Source organism: Eumetopias jubatus, unplaced genomic scaffold, assembly GCF_037043125.1.
Source record: "Eumetopias jubatus isolate StellerSeaLion01/CBP00866 unplaced genomic scaffold, mEumJub1_p1.0 scaffold_10, whole genome shotgun sequence".
NCBI classification, from domain to species: Eukaryota; Metazoa; Chordata; class Mammalia; order Carnivora; family Otariidae; genus Eumetopias; species Eumetopias jubatus.
In genome coordinates this window covers 98,186,057-98,211,296 of record NW_028274816.1, presented here as the reverse complement: position 1 = coordinate 98,211,296, position 25,240 = coordinate 98,186,057, and the positions used below count along the sequence as shown (strand labels likewise).

General features: G+C 43.6%; 1 protein-coding gene across 1 annotated transcript; it reads left to right on the top strand.

Annotated features, from left to right (window-relative positions):
• Positions 1-5,984: 5,984 nt before the first annotated feature.
• LOC114196759 (ADP-ribosylation factor 2) lies at positions 5,985-24,532 on the top strand. Its single transcript, XM_028087558.2, has 5 exons — positions 5,985-6,176; positions 8,599-8,765; positions 15,498-15,608; positions 20,351-20,475; positions 22,685-24,532. Exons 2-5 carry the CDS (start codon positions 8,618-8,620, stop codon positions 22,844-22,846), a joined length of 546 nt encoding a protein of 181 aa, XP_027943359.1. The 5' UTR covers positions 5,985-6,176; positions 8,599-8,617; the 3' UTR covers positions 22,847-24,532.
• Positions 24,533-25,240: the final 708 nt, after the last annotated feature.

Sequence of the window (25,240 nt, the reverse complement as noted above, 5' to 3'; positions counted from 1 at the left end):
TAAAATAAAATTTTAAAAAAGAGATTTACATTTAAATCCATGGATTTTGGGGCGCCTGGTGGCTCAGTCGTTAAGCGTCTGCCTTCGGCTCAGGTCATGATCCCGGCGTCCTGGGATCACGCCCCGCATCAATCAGAGCAGGAAGCCTGCTTCTCCCTCTCCCACTCCCCGTGCTTCTGTTCCCTCTCTCGCTGTGTCTCTCTGTGTCAAATAAATAAATTAAAATAAATTTTTTTTTAAAAATTAAAAAAAAATCCATGGATTTTGAGTCCAGTAGATGCTCTCCATAATGTGGGTGGGCCTCATCTAATCAGTTGAAGGCCTGGATTAAATAAAAGGCTGATCTCTTGGAAGCAACAGGAAATTTTCCAGCAGACTGCCTTCTGACTTCATCTGCAAAATCACATCTTCCTGGTTTCCTAGCACACTGCCTTTGGATTGGAACTGCAAATCTTTTTTTTTTTTAAGATTTTTATTTATTTGACAGAGAGAGAGTGAGAGAGGGAACACAAGCAGGGGGCGTGGGAGAGGGAGAAGCAGGCTTCCCGCTGAGCAGGGAGCCTGATGCGGGGCTTGATCCCAGGACCCTGAGATCATGACCTGAGCCAAAGGCAGACACTTAATGACTGAGCCACCCAGGCACCCCTAAATCTTTCTTGACTCTCCAGCTTGCCAGCCTGCCTCATCAAATTTTTGGACGCCTCCACAATTGCAAGAGCTAATTCCTTAAATAAATCTTTTTATTTTATACAGATATTTATACAATACACCCTGTTGATTCTGTTTCTCTGGAGAACGCTGTCTAATACATTCAACTTCCTGTCAGTGACAACAAAGTGATTCCAGGCTTCTACATAGGTAAAACTTAATATCACCTGTTCCTCCCTGATGGGTAACCAACATTTGTAGCTGGAGGCCTGATTCAAAGACTTGAAGACTGCATGGATATAATTCTATGTTCAAATTATGGCCCACTAAACATCAGTAAGAGCTCCATTGGAATGGGGCTGAATAACTTTCCGGTTACAGAGGTATTTTGCTTGTAACAGTTGGGTAAGAATTTAACTGGGGGAAAAATTTCTTCTGTGTTTTGAAGAGTGAAGGCAACAGTAACCCACGTAAACTGAACCAGTGTCGTCTAGTTTATTTAACAAAGCAATACAGCTTTTTGGTTCTTGCCACCTTACCCAGAGGAAAACTACCTTTTGTCTGTGGAAACTCTAGGTTAAACAAATGGTGCTGGGAACAGAGAGGTGTTTTAGTCACTTCGCGGTGTGGGTTTCAAACATCTTCCAGCAAGACTGCATGCAGGTGTTTCAGGGAACAGGTCTACGCAGTGAATTCACCACTGCATTGTAAATGTTGGAAATCATCCTCCAGTGGTCCTGTGTACGTGAGTGACAAGGACCGGCACCGCCCCTCTTGGAGAAGATGTCATTGTGGAGCAGATAAAAGTGGTCTCCAGAGCCCCTTTTACACCCTTCGCTCTGCAACCCCTCCTCTCTTTCCCAAGTTCTTTGAGCATTAGCAACCTCATATATTACACTTCCCAGAAGAATATGCAATTTAAGAGAATATTGCTGGGAAGAGCAACGCATAACCTAAAGAAACAAATTGCTACTGGTGGAATTTCAGAGATTGTGACATCTATCTAGGGAGCTTTATGTGGATAATGATCCTTACTTTGCCCCTTCAATCATAACTCACAGGTCAGCCACCCATGCCCTAAGCCCAGGCTTAAGGGAGCCTTGTTCAAAACCTCATTTTTACAGCCCCATGGTAGCCAGTTTTAGGAAAATGGAGTCGCCATCTGTTTGTTTTCTGTTGGAGAAAACTATTTTCCCAAAACAGTGGATAAGGCTAGGGAAGGGAGCAAAATGGAGAAAGGGTATGGAATTTTTTAAAGAAAGGAAGACAGGCTGATGCAATGCAGCATTTTAGCTGCAGTCAGGTTTTTTATTGTTGGTGTTTTTGTGTTTTTTGTTTTGATGAATATGTCTTTTCTCTTTGGAAGATCAAGGACAAACACCTATAGTCACAAAAATCAATTCATTCTGCAAAGTCTGAGTGGGCAGGAGAGATGATAGAATCCTCCGTGGAAAGGAATGAATGTTGCTATGGAAACCAGATGATCCTTTAGTGCAAGTCCCAAAGCGCTTGCCAGGCTGCCTAACCCTGCATATTAACATTGTGGGTCCAGAGAGCTGCTTGCAGTTCTTTGGAAAGGGATATTCAGATATTGGTCTGATGAGCTTTTATGCATCTTGTGAAAAGGAAGTCAGAGTCTCCTGGGAAAGGCTGAGTTGCCTGAAATCTTAAGACACTAAAGGCCCACAAACCACAGCTCACTGGTCATGACAATACTCGTTATCTGCGATAGTTCTCAGGAGGGCTTCTGAGAAAAAGTGAACGTTGTGTCTACGGTTTCTGGAGGGCTTTTTCCAGGGCAAGGAACATGTAGAGTAGGGCTCCTAGAGAAGAAGACATCTCTTGAGCAGAAGTGTGACCAGGATAGAGGGATAAAGGGGTGCCTGGCTGGCTCAGTCGGTAGAGCATGCGATTCTTGATCTTGGGGTCATGAGTTCAGGCCCCATGTTGGGCATAGATATAACTTAAGTTAAAAAAAAAAAGAATAGAAGGATAAGTTTACTTGGGGGAGGGTGGTATGGGTATACTGTGTGATGCTTAGACACTCTAAACTTAAATGTTTTCATGTGAGAATTAGATGAGATGATTACCATACAGTACCTAACACAGTCAGTACCTGATGCAGCAGTTACACAGATACTAATTACCACTACCAAGAGTACTATAATACTAGTAACCCTTTTAGCTGATTTTAAAGTCTAACTCAGAGAAAGAAAGCTATCTCCAAATGAGATGTTTCTCAGGGTTAAATGATCTCTGTTTCTCCCCAGAGCACTTTCTACTTGCCATGCTGTACAAATAACATTATATTGACAAGAAATGTTTTCTTTTCTCTCTCTTTTTTTTAAGATTTATTTATTTATTTGAGAGAGCATATGAGCGTGCATGGCGGTGGGGAGAGGCAGAGGGAGAGGGAGAGAGAGAATCTTCAGCTGACTCCCTGCTGAGTGAGGAGCCTGAGACTCGGGGTTTCCTCCCATGACCCTGAGATGATGACCTAAGCTGAAACCAAGAGTTGGATGCCTAACCGACAGCCACTCAGGCACCCCAAGAGATGTTTTCTATTAAGGAAAAAAACCCCACTCCATCAACATCACCATAAGCAATTCATTTATCGAGTCACCACAATTGAGCTTAATAAAACTTCCCTGAACAGTTACCATGATTTCAATTAAATCTTCTTCCTAATTGTGGGTTTTGGTTTTTTTTTTTTAAAAGTGAGTTTTGCATTATGAAATTAGTATTTTCTCTCAATCACTTAAAGAAAAAAAAATCACAACTCTGTCTCCTGAATACAATCATTAGTAAGTTAGACCTGTTTTCTTCTAGCCCCTCTCCCATACATTCCCCATGCATATTATTATTAAAAAATATATGATGGGTGCCTGGCTGGCTCAGTTGGAAGAGCATGTGACTCTTGATCTTGGGGTTGTGAGTTCGAACCCCATGGTGGGTGTAGAGATTACTTAAAAAAATAACATCTTAAAAAACATATACATATGAAACATATGTATGTATAAAACATACATATAAACATATAAAACATAAATGTGTGTGTATATATGTATATATAAACATGTCTCTGTGTGAATATGTGTATCTATATATGGTTGTAATCCTTTAACAATTGAGTGCCATGTGGGCAGGGACTTTGTTTCATTCATAGGCATCATGATGCAGATCTTGGGAAAATAATGCACATTCTCAGGTCATCGAGGTGGAGGGATAAAGCCCCATTATTATCAGCTCCAACATTCCTTCTGTAGGGTACAAACAGTGGTAGGAAAAATCTTTTCCTTGCTATTTCATCCTTTTTTCAGGTTATGATGAATCCATTTAAACAGCCTTCATAATTACAGGCAAAACAGTTTTGCATCTTTGACTTGGAAGTCAGCAGAAAGACATGAATAGATCATTTGTAGTGGATGAAATAAAAATACTAGTAAACTGTTGGGGACAAACAAGTAATCAAAGAAATTAAAATGAAACCAACATGAGATACTTTTTTCTCTTGGTTATCAAATTAGCAAACAAAATACATTAAAAAGAGCTTACCAAATGATGAAGTAAGCAGTTTTCACTTGGCAATGGGAAATGTACAAATGTACATTACCAAGTGAATGGGAAAATGTACATTTTGGGATGGGAATATACATTTGCATAGTCTACTCAGAAAATAATTTGGTGGTGGTGAGTCCACTTCTGGGGTTTTTCCTGAGGAAAAAAAATAGCCAGGAATGCTGGGGAAAAAAAAAGTTCACTGCAACATTATTCATATAGAAAAACTTAAAAACAATCTAAATGTTGAACTCCATGAAAATGATTAAATAAATCAGGGTATATCCATATAATGGAATATCACACAGCTTTCAGAAATGTTTAAATGCTAAGTAATGTGGAAAAAGCTCAAATTAAAATGTTTACTGGAAAAAACCCAAAATTTTATGTATTCACAGTCCGAACTGTAACAGTGATCGCCTCTAAATGATAGAATGACGGGTGATTTTTTTTTCTCTTCCCCCTCCTCTTTTTCGTCCACACTCTGGTGAGGAATGCCATTTTTCATGTATTTTAAGAAGTGACTTTATAGGGGCACCTCGGTGGCTCAGTCGTTAAGCGTCTGCCTTCAGCTCAGGTCATCCCTGGAATCCTGGGATAGAGTCCCACCTCTTGCTCCCTGCTTAGCAGGGAGCCTGCTTCTCCTTTTCCCTCTGAAGCTCCTCCTGATCGTTCTCTCTCTTTCTCCCACAAATAAATAAAATCTTTTTTTTTTTAAGATTTTATTTATTTATTCATGAGAGACGGTGGGGGAGAGAGAGAGAGAGAGGCAGAGGGAGAAGCAGGCTCCCAAGGAGCAGGGAGGCCGATGCGAGACTCGATGCCAGGACTCTGGGATCACGACCTGAGCCGAAGGCAGACGCTCAACCATCTGAGCCACCCAGGCGCCCATAAATAAAATCTTTTTTTAAAAAAGTGACTTTGTGTAATTTTTTATAGTCAGAAAAACATTTTTTAAGGAGTCACATAGAAAAACCTCTTATATATTTACTGTCATATATACAATCACTGTGACTGGGAAAGAAAATATGTGGTAAAGAGATTAAGACCTAAGCTTTTATCTCTGTTCGGCTTACTTTCCCTCTTTGTAGAATGGAAATTATAGTTTCTAACTCACAAGGCATTATGGTCATGCAGGTAAAGTCCTTGACATAGTTCATGGCACATGGTGTGTTCAATCGGTGTTCATTTTTCTGATTATGTCAAGTACTATTTACAGGAGTTGGTTACCTTTTTAAACCTAACCAAGTTGGCTAACCGAGTTTAAGGGGTCTGAGTTATCCAGAGGGCTGTGATACTGTGACATCTGAACAGTGCAGGTGGCTAGTATCTTACTCAACTGTTGAAAATCTGCCTCTAAAAGGCAGGGCTGCAATTTAGCTTCAGACTGAGTAAGAACTTTCCTTAAGCCTAACTTCTGTGTCAACGTCTGGGTATTTCCCACACAGGTCACCGCCCCAAACTAGTTTCTACTTTTAGCTCAACCGCGGCAAATTTCCTTAAGTAGCACTAGGAACTCGGCCCCGCCCATATGCCCCCACCCGGTTGGTTCGAAAGCTCCCGGGATTTGTTCAATCCCCGGGATTTTTCCGAGTTGATTGGCGGAGCAAATCGGAAATCCTTTGACTTTTCTGATTGGTCGCGTACGGCATTGGGGCGGGGCGTTATGGGAAGTGTCTCACCGGGACGCGGGGAGCTGTCATTGGAAGATGAACCCGGCATTTTCAGAGCTTCGTGCCGTCGCCTAGGTCGCGAGGGGCGGGCCTCCTCCGACCAGGCTCTAATTGTCCTTTGCATTGGCCAGACATGTCGTCACTCACGGAACTTCGAGGTCATTGGTACGAAAGCTCCAAGAGGCGGTGGGTGATTGGTTGGTTGTGGTTCCCGCCTCCGCGCCAGTCGCCATTTTGCAGAGGGAGCCGAAATCCGAAAGGCAGTGGTGTGGGTAACCGTGCTTAGTGCGGCGGCAGGTGAGTCGCGGGCTGGGGAGAAGGGGCGGCAGCACTTAAGGCCTGGCTGGATTTCCGCACCATCAGCGAGCGGGAAACCAGAGAGTGGCGGTTGGCCTGCGGAAAGGGGTTGGGCTCCCTTGCCTCTTCTTCACCCTCTGTGGGGCCGGCGCTGTCGGGAGTCCAGGGAAGCTTGGCGCGTTGCACCCGTGGTCCTCCGCTCTCTCTCTCGAGGGCCGATACCTCGAGGGGGAGCGGCTTGGCGGGTGGGCAGAAAAGGCGTTCCGGGCTCTTCCCGAGGAGCCGGCGCGCGTGCCCGCCCGCCCGCCCACCGCGCACGCCCCCTCGGCCACCCGCTCCCGTTAGTGCCCTGGGGGTCTCGCCGCCTTTCCTCCCTGATGGATAGTTGGTGCTTGTGGCAGGGAAGAGTGAGCGGGCCGAAGAGGCGCCAGGGTCGGGGACGTTTTTCCCCAGAGGGTCTCTACAGGCTCAGCGGGATTTGGGCACCTCTGGCAGATGAGTGGGAAGAAGAGGAAAAGAGAAGCAGCAGGGAAAAACCTCGGTGATATACTGTGTATAGTTGGGAGGGGGAATCGAGCAGGAGTATTTGCCTCAAAGGACATCTTAAGTGGGAAGTATTCCCCCCTCCACTTCTAGGACGTTCCTTATAGTCTTTCTCATCTATGCGCTTTGTCTTTTTTCGGAAACAAAGACAAGGCATCTCGAGTTTTGTTGCCCAAAAAGATTTTGACTGCTGCAGTGCTCCGGACGTTTATATACTTTACATGCCGACCTACTATGAATGGTTAAAACATTCATCATTCTTTGGTTGTAGCAGTTCACTTTTACTTCATTTATATACGGGACAAATGCTCTGCTTTTCTCTGGTCGTAGAATGGAATGGTGTATGCTTGGACGTCATCCATGTTAAGCCACCGCGGGAAACCGTTGAATTTTAGATGTGGGGCCTCTGGAATTTCGTGACCTCCCCTTTGAGATCACTAGGGTCCAGATGAATGAGAGGTTGGCTGTCCTTGTTGCATTTTCCCTCTGTTCTGCCAGGCAGTAAAGTTTTTCTTTGGCTAGCAGTTTATTTTATTTACTTATTTTGGGGAGGGGGAGAGGGAATCTTAAGCAGGCTCTACGCCCAGCGCAGAGCCCAATGACAGGCTGGATCTCACCACCCTGAGATCATGACCTGAGCTGAAATCAAGAGTCTGGCACATAACCGACTGAGCCACTCAGGCACCCCTGGTTAGCAGTTTGAAAGGAAAATCATAGTCTTTGGAACAAGGACTTTTTTTTATTTTTGAAGAATCTTTGTAGACTTTCAGGAGCTTGGTTAGAGGTGCAGGCATAGGACTACTTTTAAGTCTTTAGAATGTCAGGCTCACACTTCAAATAGGCTGATGTGTTAAAAGACTGTAGAATAAATTTCTGCAAAGCTAGTCTGTCTTTACTATTGCCTTTTTTTTTTTTAAAGATTTTATTTGAGAGAGAGAGAATGAGAGAGAGCACGTGAGAGGGGGACCCGCTGAGCAGGGAGCCCGATGCGGGACTCGATCCTGGGACTCCAGGATCATGACCTGAGTCGAAGGCAGTCGCTTAACCAACTGAGCCACCAAGGCGCCGGTTACTATTGCCTTTCTTTAAAATATTGAACACTTATGCTGTTAGAGGTCAATATAGTGACTTTTGGGAGGTAATGACTGGGATGGGAGACAAGGAGATCTGGGTTGCTGGTAATCATCATTTTGATTGGTTCATGACATTTCATTGAACTGTTTGGTTATCATGTGTGTTTTTATCTGTATGGAAATTACATTTCAATAAAAAGTTAACAGAAATTGGTTGAGAGTCAGGTGATGGTCAACACTGGATGCTATGGGATCTCCTCAACTCTTGCCCTAGTCAGTTTCTCTGTTAGCAGTGTGGTGTCACAATGCTGTATTTCCTCCCCTCCGAAATTGTTTTAGGTTCTTTTCTGGGTGTTGATACTGTTTGCTAGCCAAAGGCAACAACTAAATTTCTAAAGAGATACTGATATTTAACCTGCCTCAAGGACTTCGCTTCACATCCCGTTAAATAAACTGGTTCTCTGCTTCATTAGTTCTCATTTCAAGAGAGTTTAGGTGTATTTGTCTTGGCACTGCTTCCATACGTAGACTGACTAAAGCCTGCTGCCATAGTGGTAGCATTGAGACTGTGTTTCCACTTACCCACTTGGATGCTGCAGTGGAAAAGAATTTTCTGGCAAGGCATCAAAAGGCTTAGTTGAATTTCCCTTGAAAACAAGACACACTACTCTTTCTTGGCCGAATTATACTTAAAATTGTTTAAATTTTTTACTAGGAGTCACCTCTAATAGAACCTTTTGTTTATGTATGGTGTTTCTATATCTCTGTGAAGAACAATTACTTGACTTGCCTTTCTTTTCATTCAGGTAACAGAATTCAGTCACAATGGGGAACGTTTTTGAAAAACTGTTTAAAAGTCTATTTGGGAAAAAAGAGATGCGGATTCTTATGGTGGGTTTGGATGCAGCTGGAAAAACCACCATCTTGTATAAATTGAAACTGGGAGAGATTGTGACTACCATCCCTACAATAGGTATGTTCACGGCCTGTGACGAGACCAGTTTACAAGTTAGTATGTTACACATTTACATGCCTTTTATATTATTGAATACCTCTTTCTGAAAACCTTGTCTGCCCCAAGAGTGTAAACTTTTTGAGGCCCAAACTAGGTAATACAGAATTTCCTAATTGCTCCCTGGCATCTCTAGGACCATTGCTAGGTTTATGGGGCAATCAGAGGGACACATTTAGGATAAGCACAATTAACCTTATCTGCTTGCAAAAAAGAAAGATAATGATTAAAACAGGGAGGGCGCAGGGGTCCCTGGCTGGCTCAGTTGGTAGTGCTTGCGACTTTTTTTTAAGATTTATTTATTCTAGAGAGAGAGCGAGAGAGAGCGAGGGTGAGCTAGCTTTGTGGGGGAAGAGCAGAGGGAAAGGGAGAGAAACCCAAGCCAACTTCACACTGAGCGCGGAGCCTAACGTGGGGCATCTCAGGACCCCAAGATCATGACCTGAGCTGAAACCAAGATTCCGATGCTTAACTGACTGAGCCGCCTAGGTGCCCCAGAGCTTGCGACTCTTGATCTCGGGGTTTTGAGTTTGAGCCCCACTTCGGGTGTAGAGATTACTTAAAAATAAAAGCTTAAACAGACAACCAGGGAGGGCAGTTATGCCCTCTATTCCACTCAATTAGTGTGTGTCCCAGCCTAAGCCTGAGATGGGAGCTGGGAATCTGCTGTTGCCTCTTCAGCCCATCTTCCTTCCAGCTGGCCTTTCTAAGTGGAAGCATGTCCACAGGAAGTATGTTCCTAGGGTTTAAAGATGCAGTGTGATTTCCTTCACTCTGGCTCAAGCCAATTACTTGAGTTGGTGTCCAGCTGAAGAATCTGCTTTGTTCTAGTGCTAGAGGAGAACCTGGCAGTGGAGTTATTCCTGCGAACCAGCACTGTGTTTTGTGGGCCATTTGAGGATTTTGCAAAGGCAGGTTTGATAGGACTTAATCTTTGCCTTAAAAACTGCCTCTAGATCCAAACTCCTGAGTGAGAATAGGCCCCATGGGATGACATGTGAAGTCAGTAGTGTTCAGAATGTTGGATTAGTCACAGGAACCAAATGATCAACTTCCAACTTGGGCAGTAGTTTCAGAGATTGCAACATTTGGAGAAGGAGGAAACCAGCTGGAGAAAACGTTCACACCCACAATTTAAAAAATGTTATTAGTCCAAAATGAAAATAGCATAATTGCTTGGTTTTCTCCAATTATAAAAATTACTCATGCTTCCATAATGTTAGACATACAGCAAAACATAAACAAGTGTTAAAAAACACTACTGTTAAGATTTTGGTGAATATCTTTGTAAAATCGTATGCATTCTGTTTTCAAACTTTGCATTAAACAGTATGTTTGGATCTCTTTCTACATTATTTCCTCTCTGTGGAATGCTTTCCTGCCTTTTTCCTTAACTTCCTCCCCTTTTATGTGGCTAACACCAGCTCATTCTTTTGGTCTCAGTTTAAACGTTATTTATCAGGGACACCTTTCCTGATAGCCTGGACTGGTTTTCCCCTGTTAAAAGTTTCCATAGTAACCGGAACTTCTTAATAATTCTCAACACATTTGCCATTGCTTGCCCACTTCTCTTCCTTCCAGTGGTGTGTAGATAAGGGCAGGAACCATGTCTGTCATTTTCACCATTGTTCTCAAGCCCCTGGCAGAATGCCTGGCACATAGTAGCTGTCCAGTAAATATTTGGTGAATGAATGGGATACCGGTCTTGTAGATTGTGAAACTAATGGCCCCCAGTGCATCATCCCCCTCAGTGTCCACCCTCATGTGCAATCCCCTTCTACAGTGTTGCTGAGCTTGCCCACATGGCTTGCTTTGGCCAAGGGAACATCAGTAAATGTAATTCAAAGATTGAATGAATAAGTGCTTGTGCCTTGAGGCTTGTACTTTTGGAACATTGCCACCACCCTAAGAGGATGCTCAAAAATGAAAAGACCACCTGGAGAGAGATGGGCCAGTCCACTGCTCAGGGGACTCCATAGCTGGATGTGACTACAGGGGGAAGCCCAAGAAACCCACAGAATTGTTGGGTTCATTATTCTAAGTCCCTAAGTTTCGGGGCTTAAATAACAACTGATACAGATTAACATCAACATCAAATTTTAATAACTGGATAGTATTCCATTATATGACTGTATTTTTAATGAATTTCCATTGACAGTTGTTTCAGTTATTTACAGTGGTTCTTTTTTTGCAAACACAAACTTTACTCCTTGTAGTAATTTCTGGAGGAAGAATTGTTAAAAGTAATGTACATTTAGGGATGCCTGGGTGGCTCAGTTGGTTAAGCGTCTGCCTTCCGCTCGGGTCGTGATCCTGGGGTCCTGGGATTAAGTCCCACGTCGGGCTCCCTGCTCAGCGGGGAGCCTGCTTCTCCCTCTGCCTGCCGATCCCCCTGCTTGTTCTCTCTCTCTCTCTGAGAAATAAGTAAATAAACCAAACCAAAACAGAAAAACCTAATGTACACTTAGGGGCACATGGCTGGCTCAGTCCGTAGAGCATGTCACTCTTGATCTCGGGGTCGTAAATTCAAGCCCCACGTTGGGCACAGAATTTACTTAAAAAAAAACCCTTATGTACATTTAAAATGTGGGTACACATTGCCAAACTTCTCTCCAAAAAGGTTGTGTCACCAACTATTAAAAAGTGTTCATCTCCAGGGAATTTGCCAATCTGATGGGGAGGGAAAAAAAACACTGATTTTTATTGGAATTTCTTTTACTGTAAGTGAATATATTCAAACATCCGTTGGCCATTTGTATTTGTTCTGTACTCAATTTTATTTATTTAGTTTTTAAGCTTTTACTTACTTATTTGAGAGAGAGCATGTGTGCTCATGACAGGGGAGGAGTAGCGAAAGGGGGAGAGAGAATCTTAAGCAGACTCCCCTCTGAGCACAGAGCCCGGTGTGAGGCTTAATCCCACAACCCTGAGATCACGACCTGAGCAGAAATCAAGAGTCGGACGCTTAACCAACTGAACCACACGGGTGCCCCTTATTTATTTATTTTTTAAGTAGTCTCCATGCCCAATGTGGGGCTTGAACTCACAACCCTGAGATTAAGAGTCGAGTGCTCTACCAACTGAGCCAGCCAGGCACTCCAGTCTATGACTTGATTTTAATTTGGTTCTACTGTTTTTTTTCTTTTTGTTGGCATGTTTATATGTCTCTTAACAATTTGAAGAAGGACATCATGGGTCAGAAACAACTCTTGTCATGTGTTAGTTTTCTAGTCAATTGTCTTTCAACCTCATTTTTTTCTGTGTTTTGCCATATAGAATTTTATGTAGTCAAATTTACCAATTTTTTTTTTTAAGATTTTATTTATTTGAGAGAGAGAGAATGTACAAGTGGGGGGTGGAGGGGTAGAGGGACTAACAGTCTCCCTGATAAGTGTGGAGCCTGATGCAGCGCTCAAGCCCATGAGCCTGAGGTCAGGACCTGAACCAAAGGCAGATGCTTAACTGACTTTAACTGACTGAGGCACCCAGGCACCCCACCAAATTTTTTTTTTTTTAAAGATTTTATTTATTTGAGAGAGAGAGATAGAGAGCATGAGAGGGAAGAGGGTCAGAGGGAGAAGCAGACTCCCTGCTGAGCAGGGAGCCCGATGCGGGGCTCGATCCGGGACTCCAGGATCATGACCTGAGCCGAAGGCAGTCGCTTAACCAACTGAGCCACCCAGGCGCCCCCCAAATTTTTTTTTTTTAGCTTTGGTATCACTTTTAGATAGGTCTTCCTCACTCCAAGGTCATAAAAGTATTCACCAGTATTTCTGTGTTATTTTTATTTTAAAAAACATTGAAATATTTTATTTATTTGAGGTTTATTTTTCTGTTATGAGTAAGGTAGGGATTTATATTTTTCAAATGAGTAGGCCAGTGTTGTACGATAGAACGTTCTGCAGTGATAGAAGTGTTCTGTGTCCATGCTGGTCCAGGATGGTAGCCGTAGCCACAAGTGGCTGTTGAACACTTGAAATGTGGCTGGTGTGATTGAGGAGCTGACTTTTTAATTGTACTTAATTTAATTTTATTTAAAAAATTTTTTTAAAGTTATTTATTTTTTAAAGATTTTATTGATTTATTGATTTGACAGAGAGAGACACAGCGAGAGAGGGAACACAAGCAGGGGGAGTGGGAGAGGGAGAAGCAGGCTTCCCACGCGGAGCGGGGAGCCCGATGCGGGGCTCGATCCTACATGACCTGAGCCGAAGGCAGACGCTTAACGACTGAGCCACCCAGGCGCCCCAAGTTTTTTATTTATTTAAGTAATCTTTACACTTAACGTAGAGCTTGAACCCAAGACCCCGAGATAAAGAGTCGCATGCTCTTCTGACTGAGCCACCCAGGTGCCCCATCCATGCTGATATTAAATGCCTTCTTTATCGGGGTGCCTGGGTGGCTCAGGCGTTGGGCGTCTGCCTTCGGCCCAGGTCATGGTCCCGGGGTCCTGGGATCGAGCCCCGCATCGGGCTCCCTGCTCCGCGGGGAAGCCTGCTTCTCCCTCTCCCCCTCCCCCTGCTTGTGTTCCCTCTCTCGCTGTGTCTCTCTCTGTCAAATAAATAAAATCTTTAAAAAAAAAAATAAATAAATGCCTTCTTTATCATATACTAAGTTTTCATGGGGGTGTGTGTGTTTTTCTGGGCAACTCCCTGTTGTAGTCATTTGAACTTAATTATTTCACGTATTAACTGAGTTTTGATAATATCTTTAAAAATAATTTTATCTGTTTTCAGAGAGTTCCTGGTTACGTTTACTTGCTTATTTTTCCAGGTTACACTTAAGATCATTTTGCTAATTTCCTACCCTACCTCCCTTCCCTCATCACTTTAGGATTAGAATGGCATTGAATTTATACATTTATTTAGCAAGAATTGAGATTGCTGCAACGTAGTGAGTGCCCCTCACTAAAACAAGGCATGACTCAAAGTGAGATATGGAAAGTGAGCAGGCCCAGGTTGTGGTGGACCTTGACGGTCATGTTTGGGATTTGGGTGTGGGAAGCCAAGGAGAGATTAGTTTTTTTCCCCTATTTTAAATATTTCAGTCAAGCATAAATGTGTAGGGAAGTGATATGGCCACATAATGTGTTTTGAGAGTTTTGGCTGGAAAATGGTAAGTGGATGGAGAGAGGACGAGTAGCTGCAGATAGATTAGTTAGGTCCCTTCAATAATTGAGGCTACTGTCTCTTGGGTTCGGGTGACTATTAGATATTTAGGAGGTTGAATTGATAAGATTTGAAAATGAGATGTTTAGGGGTGAGAGTGTTGGGAGTGTCAGGGTTGCTGCCCAGATTCCCAGCTTGTGGGATGAAGTCAGTACAGGAGCAACTAGAGAGGAGCAGCTTAGAGGGGCGGGGATCTTTGTTTGTTTGTTTTTAAGTAGCTCCTTTCCCTGCTTGGAGCAAAATGGGGGGCTTGAACTCATGACCCTGAGATCAAAACCTGAGCTGAGATCAAGAGTCAGACATTCAACCAACTGAGCCACCCAGGCATCCCTAGAGGGGTGGGGATCTTATGTTCAGTTTTGACATAATGCCTCATTGGAGCCTTTCAGACATCTAATCAAAGATGTTGGATAGAGGTTAGATTATGAGCCTGAAGCTTAGGAGATCTGGGATGGGATAATGTAAATTTGAGAGTTGTTAGCAGAAAGGTGGTAATGAAGCCCCATGAGTGAATGAGATTACCTCTTGGGGCTGTGGAAAGAGGAGAATGAATGGGGCAGGACAGAATCATAGGAACTCCATCACTTAAGGATCAATCAAATGTGGTTGAGCTCACTGAGTAGACCAAGAAGGTTCAGCCATAGAAATACAATGAAAATGGGAAACCAGGGAAGAGTTTCAAGAAGGGAGTGAGCAGTAGTGTCAGATATAAAATCAAATTATGCAAGAACTGAAGAGCATCTGTTGGATTTATTGACATGGTGATCGTTGCTCACCTTGGTAAGGCCAGCTATGTAACATGGTGAAGCAGAAGGTGTTCTTGGGTGAGAGGTGACACAGTGGGTGCAGTGAATGTAACTAAGCTTCTTAGAGAAGTTTGGCGGTGATAGCAGGTGGAAGATGTGGAGTCAAGGAAGGGCTTTTTTGAAAGGTGTAAAGACTTAAGCATGCTGAGAAGAACAGGTTGGAGACTTCGGAGAGTTCCAGACTGTATGGGTGGATGGAATCGGCATTGGATAGATGCCCCCTTCTCTTCTAAGAGGGAGAGAAAAAAGTATGGGTACAGACGTAGGTCGGTTTCTACGCTGTGTGGTGGGAGGTGGGAGTCAGTCTCATTAATGGCTTCTGTTTGCTCTGAAGTACGCTGTAAGATCTGCTGGGAGAAAGAGGGGACGTGTGAAGTTGGAGAGAGTAGAGAAGGTTGGAGACACGGGTGCTGATGAATGGAACAGCAGAGCTGACTAATAGAGTCTTTTTGTAAGCTATAGATCTTTTTTTCTTTTTCTTTTTTAAGTAAGTGCAATGTGGGGCTTGAACTCAAGACCCCGAGATCAAGAGTTGCATCTCAATGAGTTGAGATGCAACTCTTGATGAGTCTGAGCCAGCCAGGTGCCCCCTGTGAGCTAAAGATCTTTGACTATCAAGTTGCTTTGTAAATTAAAAGTAGCGTCCAAATATTAGCTGAAATTCATTTGAATTGTTCAACAAGCCTTCATTAAAAATTTTCTTCATCTTCCCAATTTAGGCTTCAATGTGGAAACAGTAGAATATAAAAATATCAGCTTCACGGTCTGGGATGTTGGTGGCCAGGACAAAATCAGACCTTTGTGGCGACATTATTTCCAGAACACCCAAGGTAAAGATTGTCCAGTCTATGGCCTCGGACCCATTTGTATTAAATGTGTCTAAAGATGGATGCTTGAAGCAGAACTTTGTGTTCTGCTTTATTTGGACTGTCAGTCATTCCTTCTCTTCTGATGACCCACTTACACTTACTGGGGAGGTTTCTTTTTGGAAAATGGTCCCTGCCTTCCTAGAAAAAGTACTTGGGCATTAATGCCCTACATAGAAAACTGCTCTTAATGCAGACTAGTTAAAAAATGGCTATCCTGATGAATTTTATCTTTTGGTTAATGGAGAGCTGTATGTGCCTCAGACTAAGTACCAGGTTTTGGAGAATTTGAGTTCAGTAAACTCTTTTAAACTCATTGAGAATATCTAAAAATCATGCCACTGGTGAGAAAGGGATGAACAAGCATGGCTGGAACCCCACATACCAGCATCTTGTGTGGCCACGGTCCCTCCCTGCTGCCCTGCTATTCTAGAAGTGCATGAATCAACACGTGTATACCAGATCATTACCTTATTTCCTTATCACTAGTTTCTGGTTTTTTATTTATCTATTATTATTATTTTTTAAAACATATTTTATTTATTTGTCAGATAGAGTGAGCATAAGCAGGGAGAACAGCCGGCAGAGGGAGAAGCAGGGTCCCTGCTGAGCAAGGAGCCTGATGTGGGACTTGATCCCAGGACCCTGGGATCATGACCTGAGCTGAAGGCAGACGCTTAACTGACTGAGCCTCCCAGGCATCCCCTTATCACTGGTTTCTTAAAAGTGGGGTTTTAATGGGTCCACTCCCCCGTCAATCTACTTGAGGTTTTTTTCCATGGATTTTGTGTTGGATCGATGCTACCTTATAGAATATTGCCTCTCAAAATATCCATAAACTGTTCACCTCGTTTTTGTACCCTGATTTTTTGTAGAATCATAACCAGATGGCGTCTCCACGCTTGCTTTAGAACTTATTTGGAGTCTTAATTTTGAAGATTCCACAACTGGTGGTGTTTGCATCGCATGCATTTCCTAGTGAAGACTTGTGTTCGGTTGTCTCGTCAGACCCAGTGCCCACGCCAGCTGGCCCTTTACATTTTAGATCATTGTTTCAGCGCTTTGTTCGGTTTGTGGTTCTTGTCTCTGGATTTGATGATTTTTCCTCAAAATAGTGCATTTATCTTTTTTTTTAAACTTTTGTTAGAAAATTCAAAACAAAGAGAGAGGATACATAACGAACCCCCTTGTGCCCGTAGCCCAGCTTCCACAGTTACCACCGTTTTGCCCAGAGTATGTTCTAACAAATCCCAGACATGATAAATGAGGCCTTTTGCTCATACATCTATATCCTTCAGTTTTCATTTCAAACTGATAAAGCCTTTTTTTCTGCACATAATCTCCATGCCATTATCACACCCCCCAAATTAATATTAATTCTTTCATGCCAAGTACCCAGTCCTTAATTGAGTTTCTCCAGTTGTATCAAATATGTCTTTTCCACATTGGATTTGTCTGCATCGGGAACCAAAGTTCACACATTGCATTTCTTTGTTGTCCCTTTAGTCTCTCAGTCTACAACAGATCCTCTCCCAGCACTTTGTTTCTGTGCCATTGTTTTTGTTAGGTGTTTGTCCCACATTCTGGATTTCGCTGATTACTGTGGTATTACTTGTTTGTCTTGGGATATCTTGTAAAATGGTAGTTCTAGAGGCTTGATTATGGTTCATTTTGGCGGCAAGAATACCTCACAAGTGGTGCTAAGGATTCCTTTTGTATCACATCCTAACACAGAAGTTTGGCCGTCACACTTTTAGGGATGCTGAGTGGGTTCAGATGGTATCAGCCTAATTCTCCCAAAACAAAGTTCCCTTTCACGTACTGATTTTAGCATTCATGGAACACTATTACCTAGATCTGTTATTTCATCAGAGGTACAGAACGGTGATTTTTCTAGATCTTGTCATTTCATCTGTATTTGTTAGCTGAAATTCTTCTAAACAAAGAATTCCTTCAAATTCTTGGTTTCTCTGAAATACAGTGTATATAACAAAGGCTGAAAAAGTGCTTAATTCTTTCCTTTTATTGATCTTCAGACGAACAGCTTGATACCCTAGCAACTTCCATAATGACTCTTAGATTTTTCTATCTTTGTGTTTCAGTCCACTGCAGATAGTACTTTAGATACCCGGAGGGTTTGTTTATTTTGGCTTGGCACTTGCCATTTTGGCCAGACTGTTGCAGTTACTTATTACTTAATAAAATGAGAAAGCGTGGGTTTGAACCACAGCTCCGCTATGAAACCTTGGGAAAGTTTGTCTTTTCTCTCTGTTTCCTTATCTATAAAATGGAGGTAGTACCTGCTGTGTTGGATCATTTGGCTTAAATGAGACTGATTTTGTAAAATGCTTAGTTCTGTGGTTGGAAGGTAGACACTCAGAAGCCTTCATTAGTCTGGGTTCTCCAGAGGAAACAGAACCAATAGGATGGATGGAGATAGAGATAGAGATATATACACACAGACATATATATGTTTATCAGATTAATTATGAGGAATTGGCTCACATGGTTACAGAGCCTGAGCAGTCCCAGGATCTACATTTGGCAAGCAGGGGAACCGGGAGAGCCAAAGGTGGAAGATCCAGTCCAAGGGCAGAAGACCAGCTCCAGGATGGTCAGGCAGAGACTTCACTCCTCTTACGCTCTTTTCAGGCATTCAGTGGATTGGAGAGCCCCCCCCCCGCCACGCTGGGAGAGACAGTCTGCTTTACTCAGTCTACTGATTTAAACGTTATTAACTTCAGCTAGAAACACCCTCACAGACACACCCAGAATAACGTTAGACCAAACGTCTGGGCACCCCGTGGCCCCAGTCAAGTTGACACAGAGAATTAACCATCACCAAACCCAAATTCTGAGAGGTTTTACTTCCTCATTCTCTGGTAGGAGTCCTTTTGCCTGCTCGAGGTAGAGTCACATTCAGTCACCAAGTTGAAATGCCTTTTTGTTTTCAATCTTCTATTCATACCAAGCCCAATTTTATGGAACTTCAGTAACTTGCTGTGATGGCGGCCACCTGGCTATGATTTAGGGCCCTGGGGTGGGCCAGTTAGACTCTTTTTGAAACTAGCAAATGGGGACTGTTTGAAGAATGGATTTGCTGTCTGTGGTGGGTTCAGACATCTCAGCCAGAAGTAGCCTTGGATGCTGCCCCTGTTTCTCCTGCCAGCTTCTCAAAGGTCAAGCGGTCTTTCTTAATTTAAAATTTTTTCATCAGTATTGAGTATGACAGACTTAATGGTAGCTTTTAGCTCTCCATTAAGACACTTAACTGTGTGTTCACTTAGGCTCACTTGTATAGATTGAAATTTGAACTGTTTATATGATTTCTTAGTTGATATATAGAGTGCATAAAATGGTCCATTTCCAGTTCTCACATGGAAGGATTTTTCTCCTTGATTGTAGGTTCAGTTATTTTAATTCGTTAAATGGCCATACATATATATGGTTCAAAATTCCAAAAGATAGAAAAGTATACGAATGTACAGCCAGGGCTCTTCCTATTGGCTGAACCCACCAGGAAGTGGGAGGGTGACCAGTCAGCCCTGCGGCAGACGGCAGGTAGGGAAATGCTAGGGAAATGCGTAAATGTACAATTAGAGCTACATAAAACAAGTTGAACCTCTCTTTATGGCATAGCTCTTTAGATATGTAAAGACAGCTGTCAGTCCTTCCAATGGGTCTTTTCTCTCGATAACATATCCCCAGTATATCAGTTCTTTTTCGTCTGACATGGTATCTCGTTCCTTGGCCATCCTAGTCATTCTTTGAATCCTACCAGTTCGCCTGTGTTTTAGAGTGTGGGGTCTAGCAGCGACCACGGAATAGTCACAGGGTGTTCTGATTGTCGGATGATGGAGAAAAGGCCTTTTCTTGCTCATGTCCTAGAAACTGAGCTGCCATCACTGCTCTTGATACAGCCTAGGAGCACATTAGTTCTGGCAGCTGCTTCACATTTTTGTCGCACAGAGGGCTTATTGTCAGCTAACCACCAGATTCTTACTATCATTATTGCCTCAGGGACTACTGCTGAGAGGGTCTTCCCTGTTCTGTATTTGTGTGTATGTTGGATTTCCCCCTGTGGAATGCTCTGGAGATCGTCTTGCCCCACCGCTCCCTCCAGCCAGTGTGATAGCAGCCATTTCTGTGCAGGGGGGCAGCTGGCTTGGCTTAGACTCTTGCTTCCTGGGGATTTCTCCAATGCTGTCTAGTATGGGGTTCTGCAAAGCTTTCCTGACACCAGCTTCCTGGAGTTGGGCCAGACTTCACAGGTTAGGGGCACAAGACTCCCTCCCTTCAGACACCTGCTGAAAATGTGGGGGGGTTCCCAGAACATTGTCCTTTCCCTGTGGCATCAGGACGCACCACCTCCAGCCCCCTGATGCATGACTTCTGCAGGGTGTTGCCAACCAGGGATGCTTATCTGAACTTTGATGTCCCTGGTTTTTATTGGGACTTCGTTATGTAAACAGGATGTAGAAGTGAAGTGATTAAGCATGAACCTGGGGAAGGCCTGGATGCTTCTGAAGATAAGCTGGTGCACTGTGTGCGCGGCAGGCTCTCTTAACTCTGGAGAGTACATGTCCTTCCTCAGCTGATTGCTTTCAGTGAAACCATACGCGTAAGTCGGGAGAAGCTGTAAGGATGCAGAAACCTCTTGCCCTTTCCAGATTCGGATCACCAACATGCTTGTGATTTCTTTCCAGGTCTGATTTTTGTGGTCGACAGTAATGATAGAGAGCGAGTCAATGAAGCCCGAGAAGAATTAACGAGAATGTTAGCAGAAGATGAGCTCAGAGATGCAGTCTTATTGGTGTTTGTAAATAAACAGGTATATTATTGGCTTTCTGAGTACTGGGACCGAAATTGCTGCCAGACGTTCACTTAAAAATACAGATATTTAAATTAGATGTCTGCCTCCCTCTCTCTAGCCCCTACCATAACCTTTCCCTCCACCTCCTTTTTTTTTTTTTTTTTAAGTAAGCTCTAGGCCCAACGTGGGGCTTGAACTCACAACCCCGAGATCAAGAGTAGCATGTCCTACCGACTAAGCCAGCCAAGCACCCCCCTCCACCTCCTTTTTAGCTTATGTCTTCTGTTCATTCACTCAACAAATATGAATTGAGCATCTGCTAAGATCCAGGCATTGTTTTAGGTATTGGTGACATAGCAGTGAGCAGCAAGACAGACAAAAATCCCTGTGTTCATGGAGTTTCCATTCTAGTGGCAGGAGAGTCAGTCAAGTAAGTAATATGTAATGTGTCTGCTGGAAGTGTGGTAGAAGAAGGTAAGCAGAGGAAGGGGGCAGGCTGGATGTGGGAAAGGGCCAGAATGCCTCCATGATAAGATGACATCGGAGCAGACCTGAAGGCCAGCAGGAAGGGAGCCGAGTGGGGCTAGGAAAAGCACGGCAGCCAGCACAGCTGGAACAGAGGGCCGGGGGGGTGGGGGGACAGCGAGGGCAGAGATGGTTGCATCATATAGGGTCTATTGTCAAGGAAGAGAAGGGGCTTTTACATAAATGTAGTGTAAAGCAGTAAAGGAAGAGTGGGAGGAAGGTCAAATGTAGAGCTGTCCCGTCTTGGGATTCAAAGAGGATTGAAGCTTGGAAAAGAAGGTAGCATCGTGGAATGTACCAGCCTGAGATGATTTCAATCAGGTAGTGATGTGTTTTCCTTCATGAATACATTCGTTACGCGATTGAGCTCATGCTCTTCTGACAGGGCTGCATCCTGTTTTGTCACTTCAGATTTATCGAAGGCATTTTCTCTTGCCCTCCAGCTCTTTGTAAACATGATTTTGTTTTATATTTTATTTTATTTTATTTTATTTTGTTTTATTTTATTTTGCTTTATTTTATATTTTATTTTATTTTATTTTATTTTTTTTATTTTATTTTATTTTAATTATATTTTAAATAGGCTCCACACCCAGCATGAGCCAAATGCAGGGCTTGAACTCATGACCCTGTTTTGAGATCAAGACCTAAGCTGATCGGGACCGAATGAGCTACCCAGGCGCCCCTGTAAACATGATTTTAAATGGGTGGCTGGACCGTCATTCGCTCAGTCTTTACCCTACTGTTAGGTTCGATGCCAGTCCCGAATTTCACTCGTGAACATAATGGACTTTCAAAAAGATAATGACACTTGTTCTTTTTAATTATAAAAGCAGAACATGCTCATGGTGTAAATCTGGCGGCAGTTTAGAATACCAAGTGAAATATTCTTGCCTCGCTCTTCAGGGTAAAATAATATTGTTAAATTTCTTCTTTTTTCAGAGAGACAACTTTCTCTGTGTAAGCAGTTATATGATTGTATTCATATTTACGTTCTGGAGATCCACCTCCTTTTTCACTTAGCATATTTTGATGTCATTCCATATCAATATCTCTAGATCTACCTTAGTGTGTGCCAGGCACGGTTCTAGGAACTTGGAATTTATCAGAGGACAAGATAGAAATTCCTGCTCTTGTAAAGCTTGCGTTCTAGTTGGAGACAAATAATAAGTCATCAACATAGCAAATAAGTCAGTTTTATAATACAGTAACGTGTGGTGAGTGCTGCATTTGAAAAGATGAAGCAGGACAATTAGGGAGGGGTCCTGGGAGCTCGGGTCCTGAAGGCCTTGCAGACCACCGGGAGGACTCCAGTTCTTCCCCTGAGAGAGATGGATCCGCTACAGGGTTTTGAAAGAATGACTTGCTCTGACTTTCACTGGCTTGAGCATAGACCTGAGGGGAACAAGCACAGGAGCAAGGAGACCAGTTCAGAAGTTTTGTCAGTACCCCAAGTTAGAAATGGTGGTGGGATCGGGTGGGTAGCTGTGGAGGTGGCAAGAAGTGGTCAGATCCTGCGTCTGTTTTGATGGCAGAGCCAGTGGGTTTTCCCGATGTGGAGTTGGGAGGTCAGAGGGAGAGAGAGAAATTGAGGATCAGCTGAGCTAAGACTGTGACTAAAGTTTTGGGAGAAGAGCATATTTCATTACACAAATGCATCATTATAAACTGACTTTTTTTTTTTTGAATTTGCTTTTTCAAGGATCTTCCCAATGCCATGAACGCAGCAGAAATAACAGACAAGCTCGGCTTACATTCCCTCCGCCAGAGAAACTGGTACATTCAGGCCACTTGTGCCACCAGTGGAGATGGGCTTTACGAAGGCCTGGACTGGCTCTCCAACCAGCTCAAAACGCAGAAGTGATCGGAAGCGCTCCATTCCCTGTGCATTGTGGCAAAGTCAGCTGGCCTCTTCTGTGTGCGTGTGTGCGTGTGAGGAGCCGAGGATGGGTGTGTGGCTGGGAGTGGGAGCAGCGTTCTCACACCGTGCCTTAGACGTGCTAGAAGAAAACCAGGCTTACATTTGAAGAAAAACCAGTGTTACATTTTAAATGCTACCTTCCATTTCAGGATTAAGGGTCAGCTTAGGAGGTGATGGAGGGGTCCATAGGGCTTTCCTAGCGCACGACCTTCCTAGAGGCTCTGGGGGTGGGCGGGAGGAGGAGAGCTGGCATGGGGCCCGAGTGGAGCTGTGCCGTCCTGGGTCTGGCGGCTGCCTGCCTGGGGTCCTGTTGGACTTTGGTGGCCTTTTGTAAAAGAGGAAGGGCCTGTCATTCTTCCCCATCACTGCCGGAGCTAGCAACTCACTTTTCAGTGCTTTAAAGCAAACGATCCTCAAGAAAAAAAGGCACCTGCTTGCCGCAGGGTTGAAGTTCAGCTTTGAACTTTTCCCTTAAGTTATGTTCTTCCTGGTTTAATGTGCTTTATTTAAAGGAACTCGAGATCTTTTTCATTAGAGTATCAAGACTCCGTTGACACTAGAAAATCATCCAGGCCTTCCCTCATGCTAGTTCCTTCCCCTGTTTGCCTCTTATAAGCTAAATGGAGACCATTTGGGGTAAGTAACCCAGTGTGAGGCCAAGGCTCTTCACTGGGGCCACACAGTCAAGTGAAGGGCCGGGTTACGGAAGCGAGCTGAGGGTCGGAAGGGAGGTGAAGGTCGTGTTTGTGTCCTTGTATCACCACCTCGGGTTTCAGGCTCCTGAGACTGCTGCTCCCACTTCTCTGCTCTGTGCTGAATGTTCTATGCTCGAAGCAGGAGGTTCACTCCTGGGATGGAATCGTCACCAAGTTCAGTTGTCTCCATTTGACTTACGGTTTTGGTTAGTTTCTGTTCCCAGAACCACACACTGAGTTCTGAGAGTGAGAGAGGATCGAGAGGTTCATTTTGGAGATGAAATTCCCGGCAACCCCTGTTATTGCCCGAGTTGGTGCTAAATTTTGCTATGAAAAATGTCTAATCCTGACTGCTCTCCACGGTGCTGACTCCCTTTTCTGGGTGGCAATAATGTCCTATGTGGAGACGTGCTTTATGTTGTCTTCAAAATATTCACAGAAAGGCCTGGGGATGAGCTCGGTTTCACACGGTAGCCTAGAGCTCGTTTGCGCAAACAGCTGTTGGCCAAATGTGTACCTACGCGCTTCCCCTACTTCACCTTTGAAAATTCCTTTTTCAAGAAAAATGTTTATTCAAATTACAGAGGAGGGGAATGTAAGGTGAATTTTAACAAAAGTAAACCTTGTTTATTGATAATGAAGTTGATATTACTAGGAAAAAGTTTCATACCATGATACATGTGGGGTGTAATGTTTTTCTTTAAAATATTGACTTGAAAGAATGTTCATTGCAATACTGGCATCCAAGTCCAGATTTAGTTTTTAACCATGGAGTAATTCCTGAGAAATATTTAGGTTGTATGCCTCAAATTGGCAGGGACTGTGTCTTACACTTTTGTATTTATGGTTAGTACAGTGTACCTAGTACAGTGCTAGGCCTCATTAAACAATTGTTGATTGGTTGGACAATAAAGAACTTGCTTTGGAAGGAGGAGAGGACAGCCATGTGCTTCTCAATGTCTTGAATGATTTTAGAATTCCTTTTCCCCTCCATCTTTTTTTTTTTAAAGGATTTTATTTATTTGACAGAGAGCGACAGCAGGAACACAAGCAGGGGGAGTTGGGAGAGGGAGAAGCAGGCTTCCCACGGGGCAGGGAGCCCAATGCGGGGCTCGATCCCAGGACCCTGGGACCATGACCTGAGCCGAAGGCAGACGCCTAACGACTGAGCACCCCAGGCGCCCCTCCCCTCCATCTTGGCAGACTTACTTTATGCCTTTACCAATACTTCTCACTGACAGTTTTCCTGGCGCATTCAGCTGTGGTCTTCTAGGATTTAGGGCTGCTGATTGGGGGTAAGTGGGGCCACCTCAGTGTAGTAACTTTGGACTTGGGTCCCTGAATGCCATGTTGACACCCCAGCCGTGTCCCTTACTAGCTGCTGGCCTCAGGCCATTTACTCTTAGCTTCTGTATCTCTGAGCCTCAGTCTGCTTAATGTTAAATGGGGATAGTAATACCTGCCTAATAGGGTTGTACAGATTCAGTGTCTCGACCTTTGCACACCTTGCTCTGGGGTTTCCCTGGGAATATCTTGATGTCTAAGTGTGAACAGCAGTGCCGGCCGCAAACTGATGAACATTATTTATAGGAGAAGGGAAGTGGGATGGTGGGGGTAGGGGGCTACATTTAATCTCTCTCTT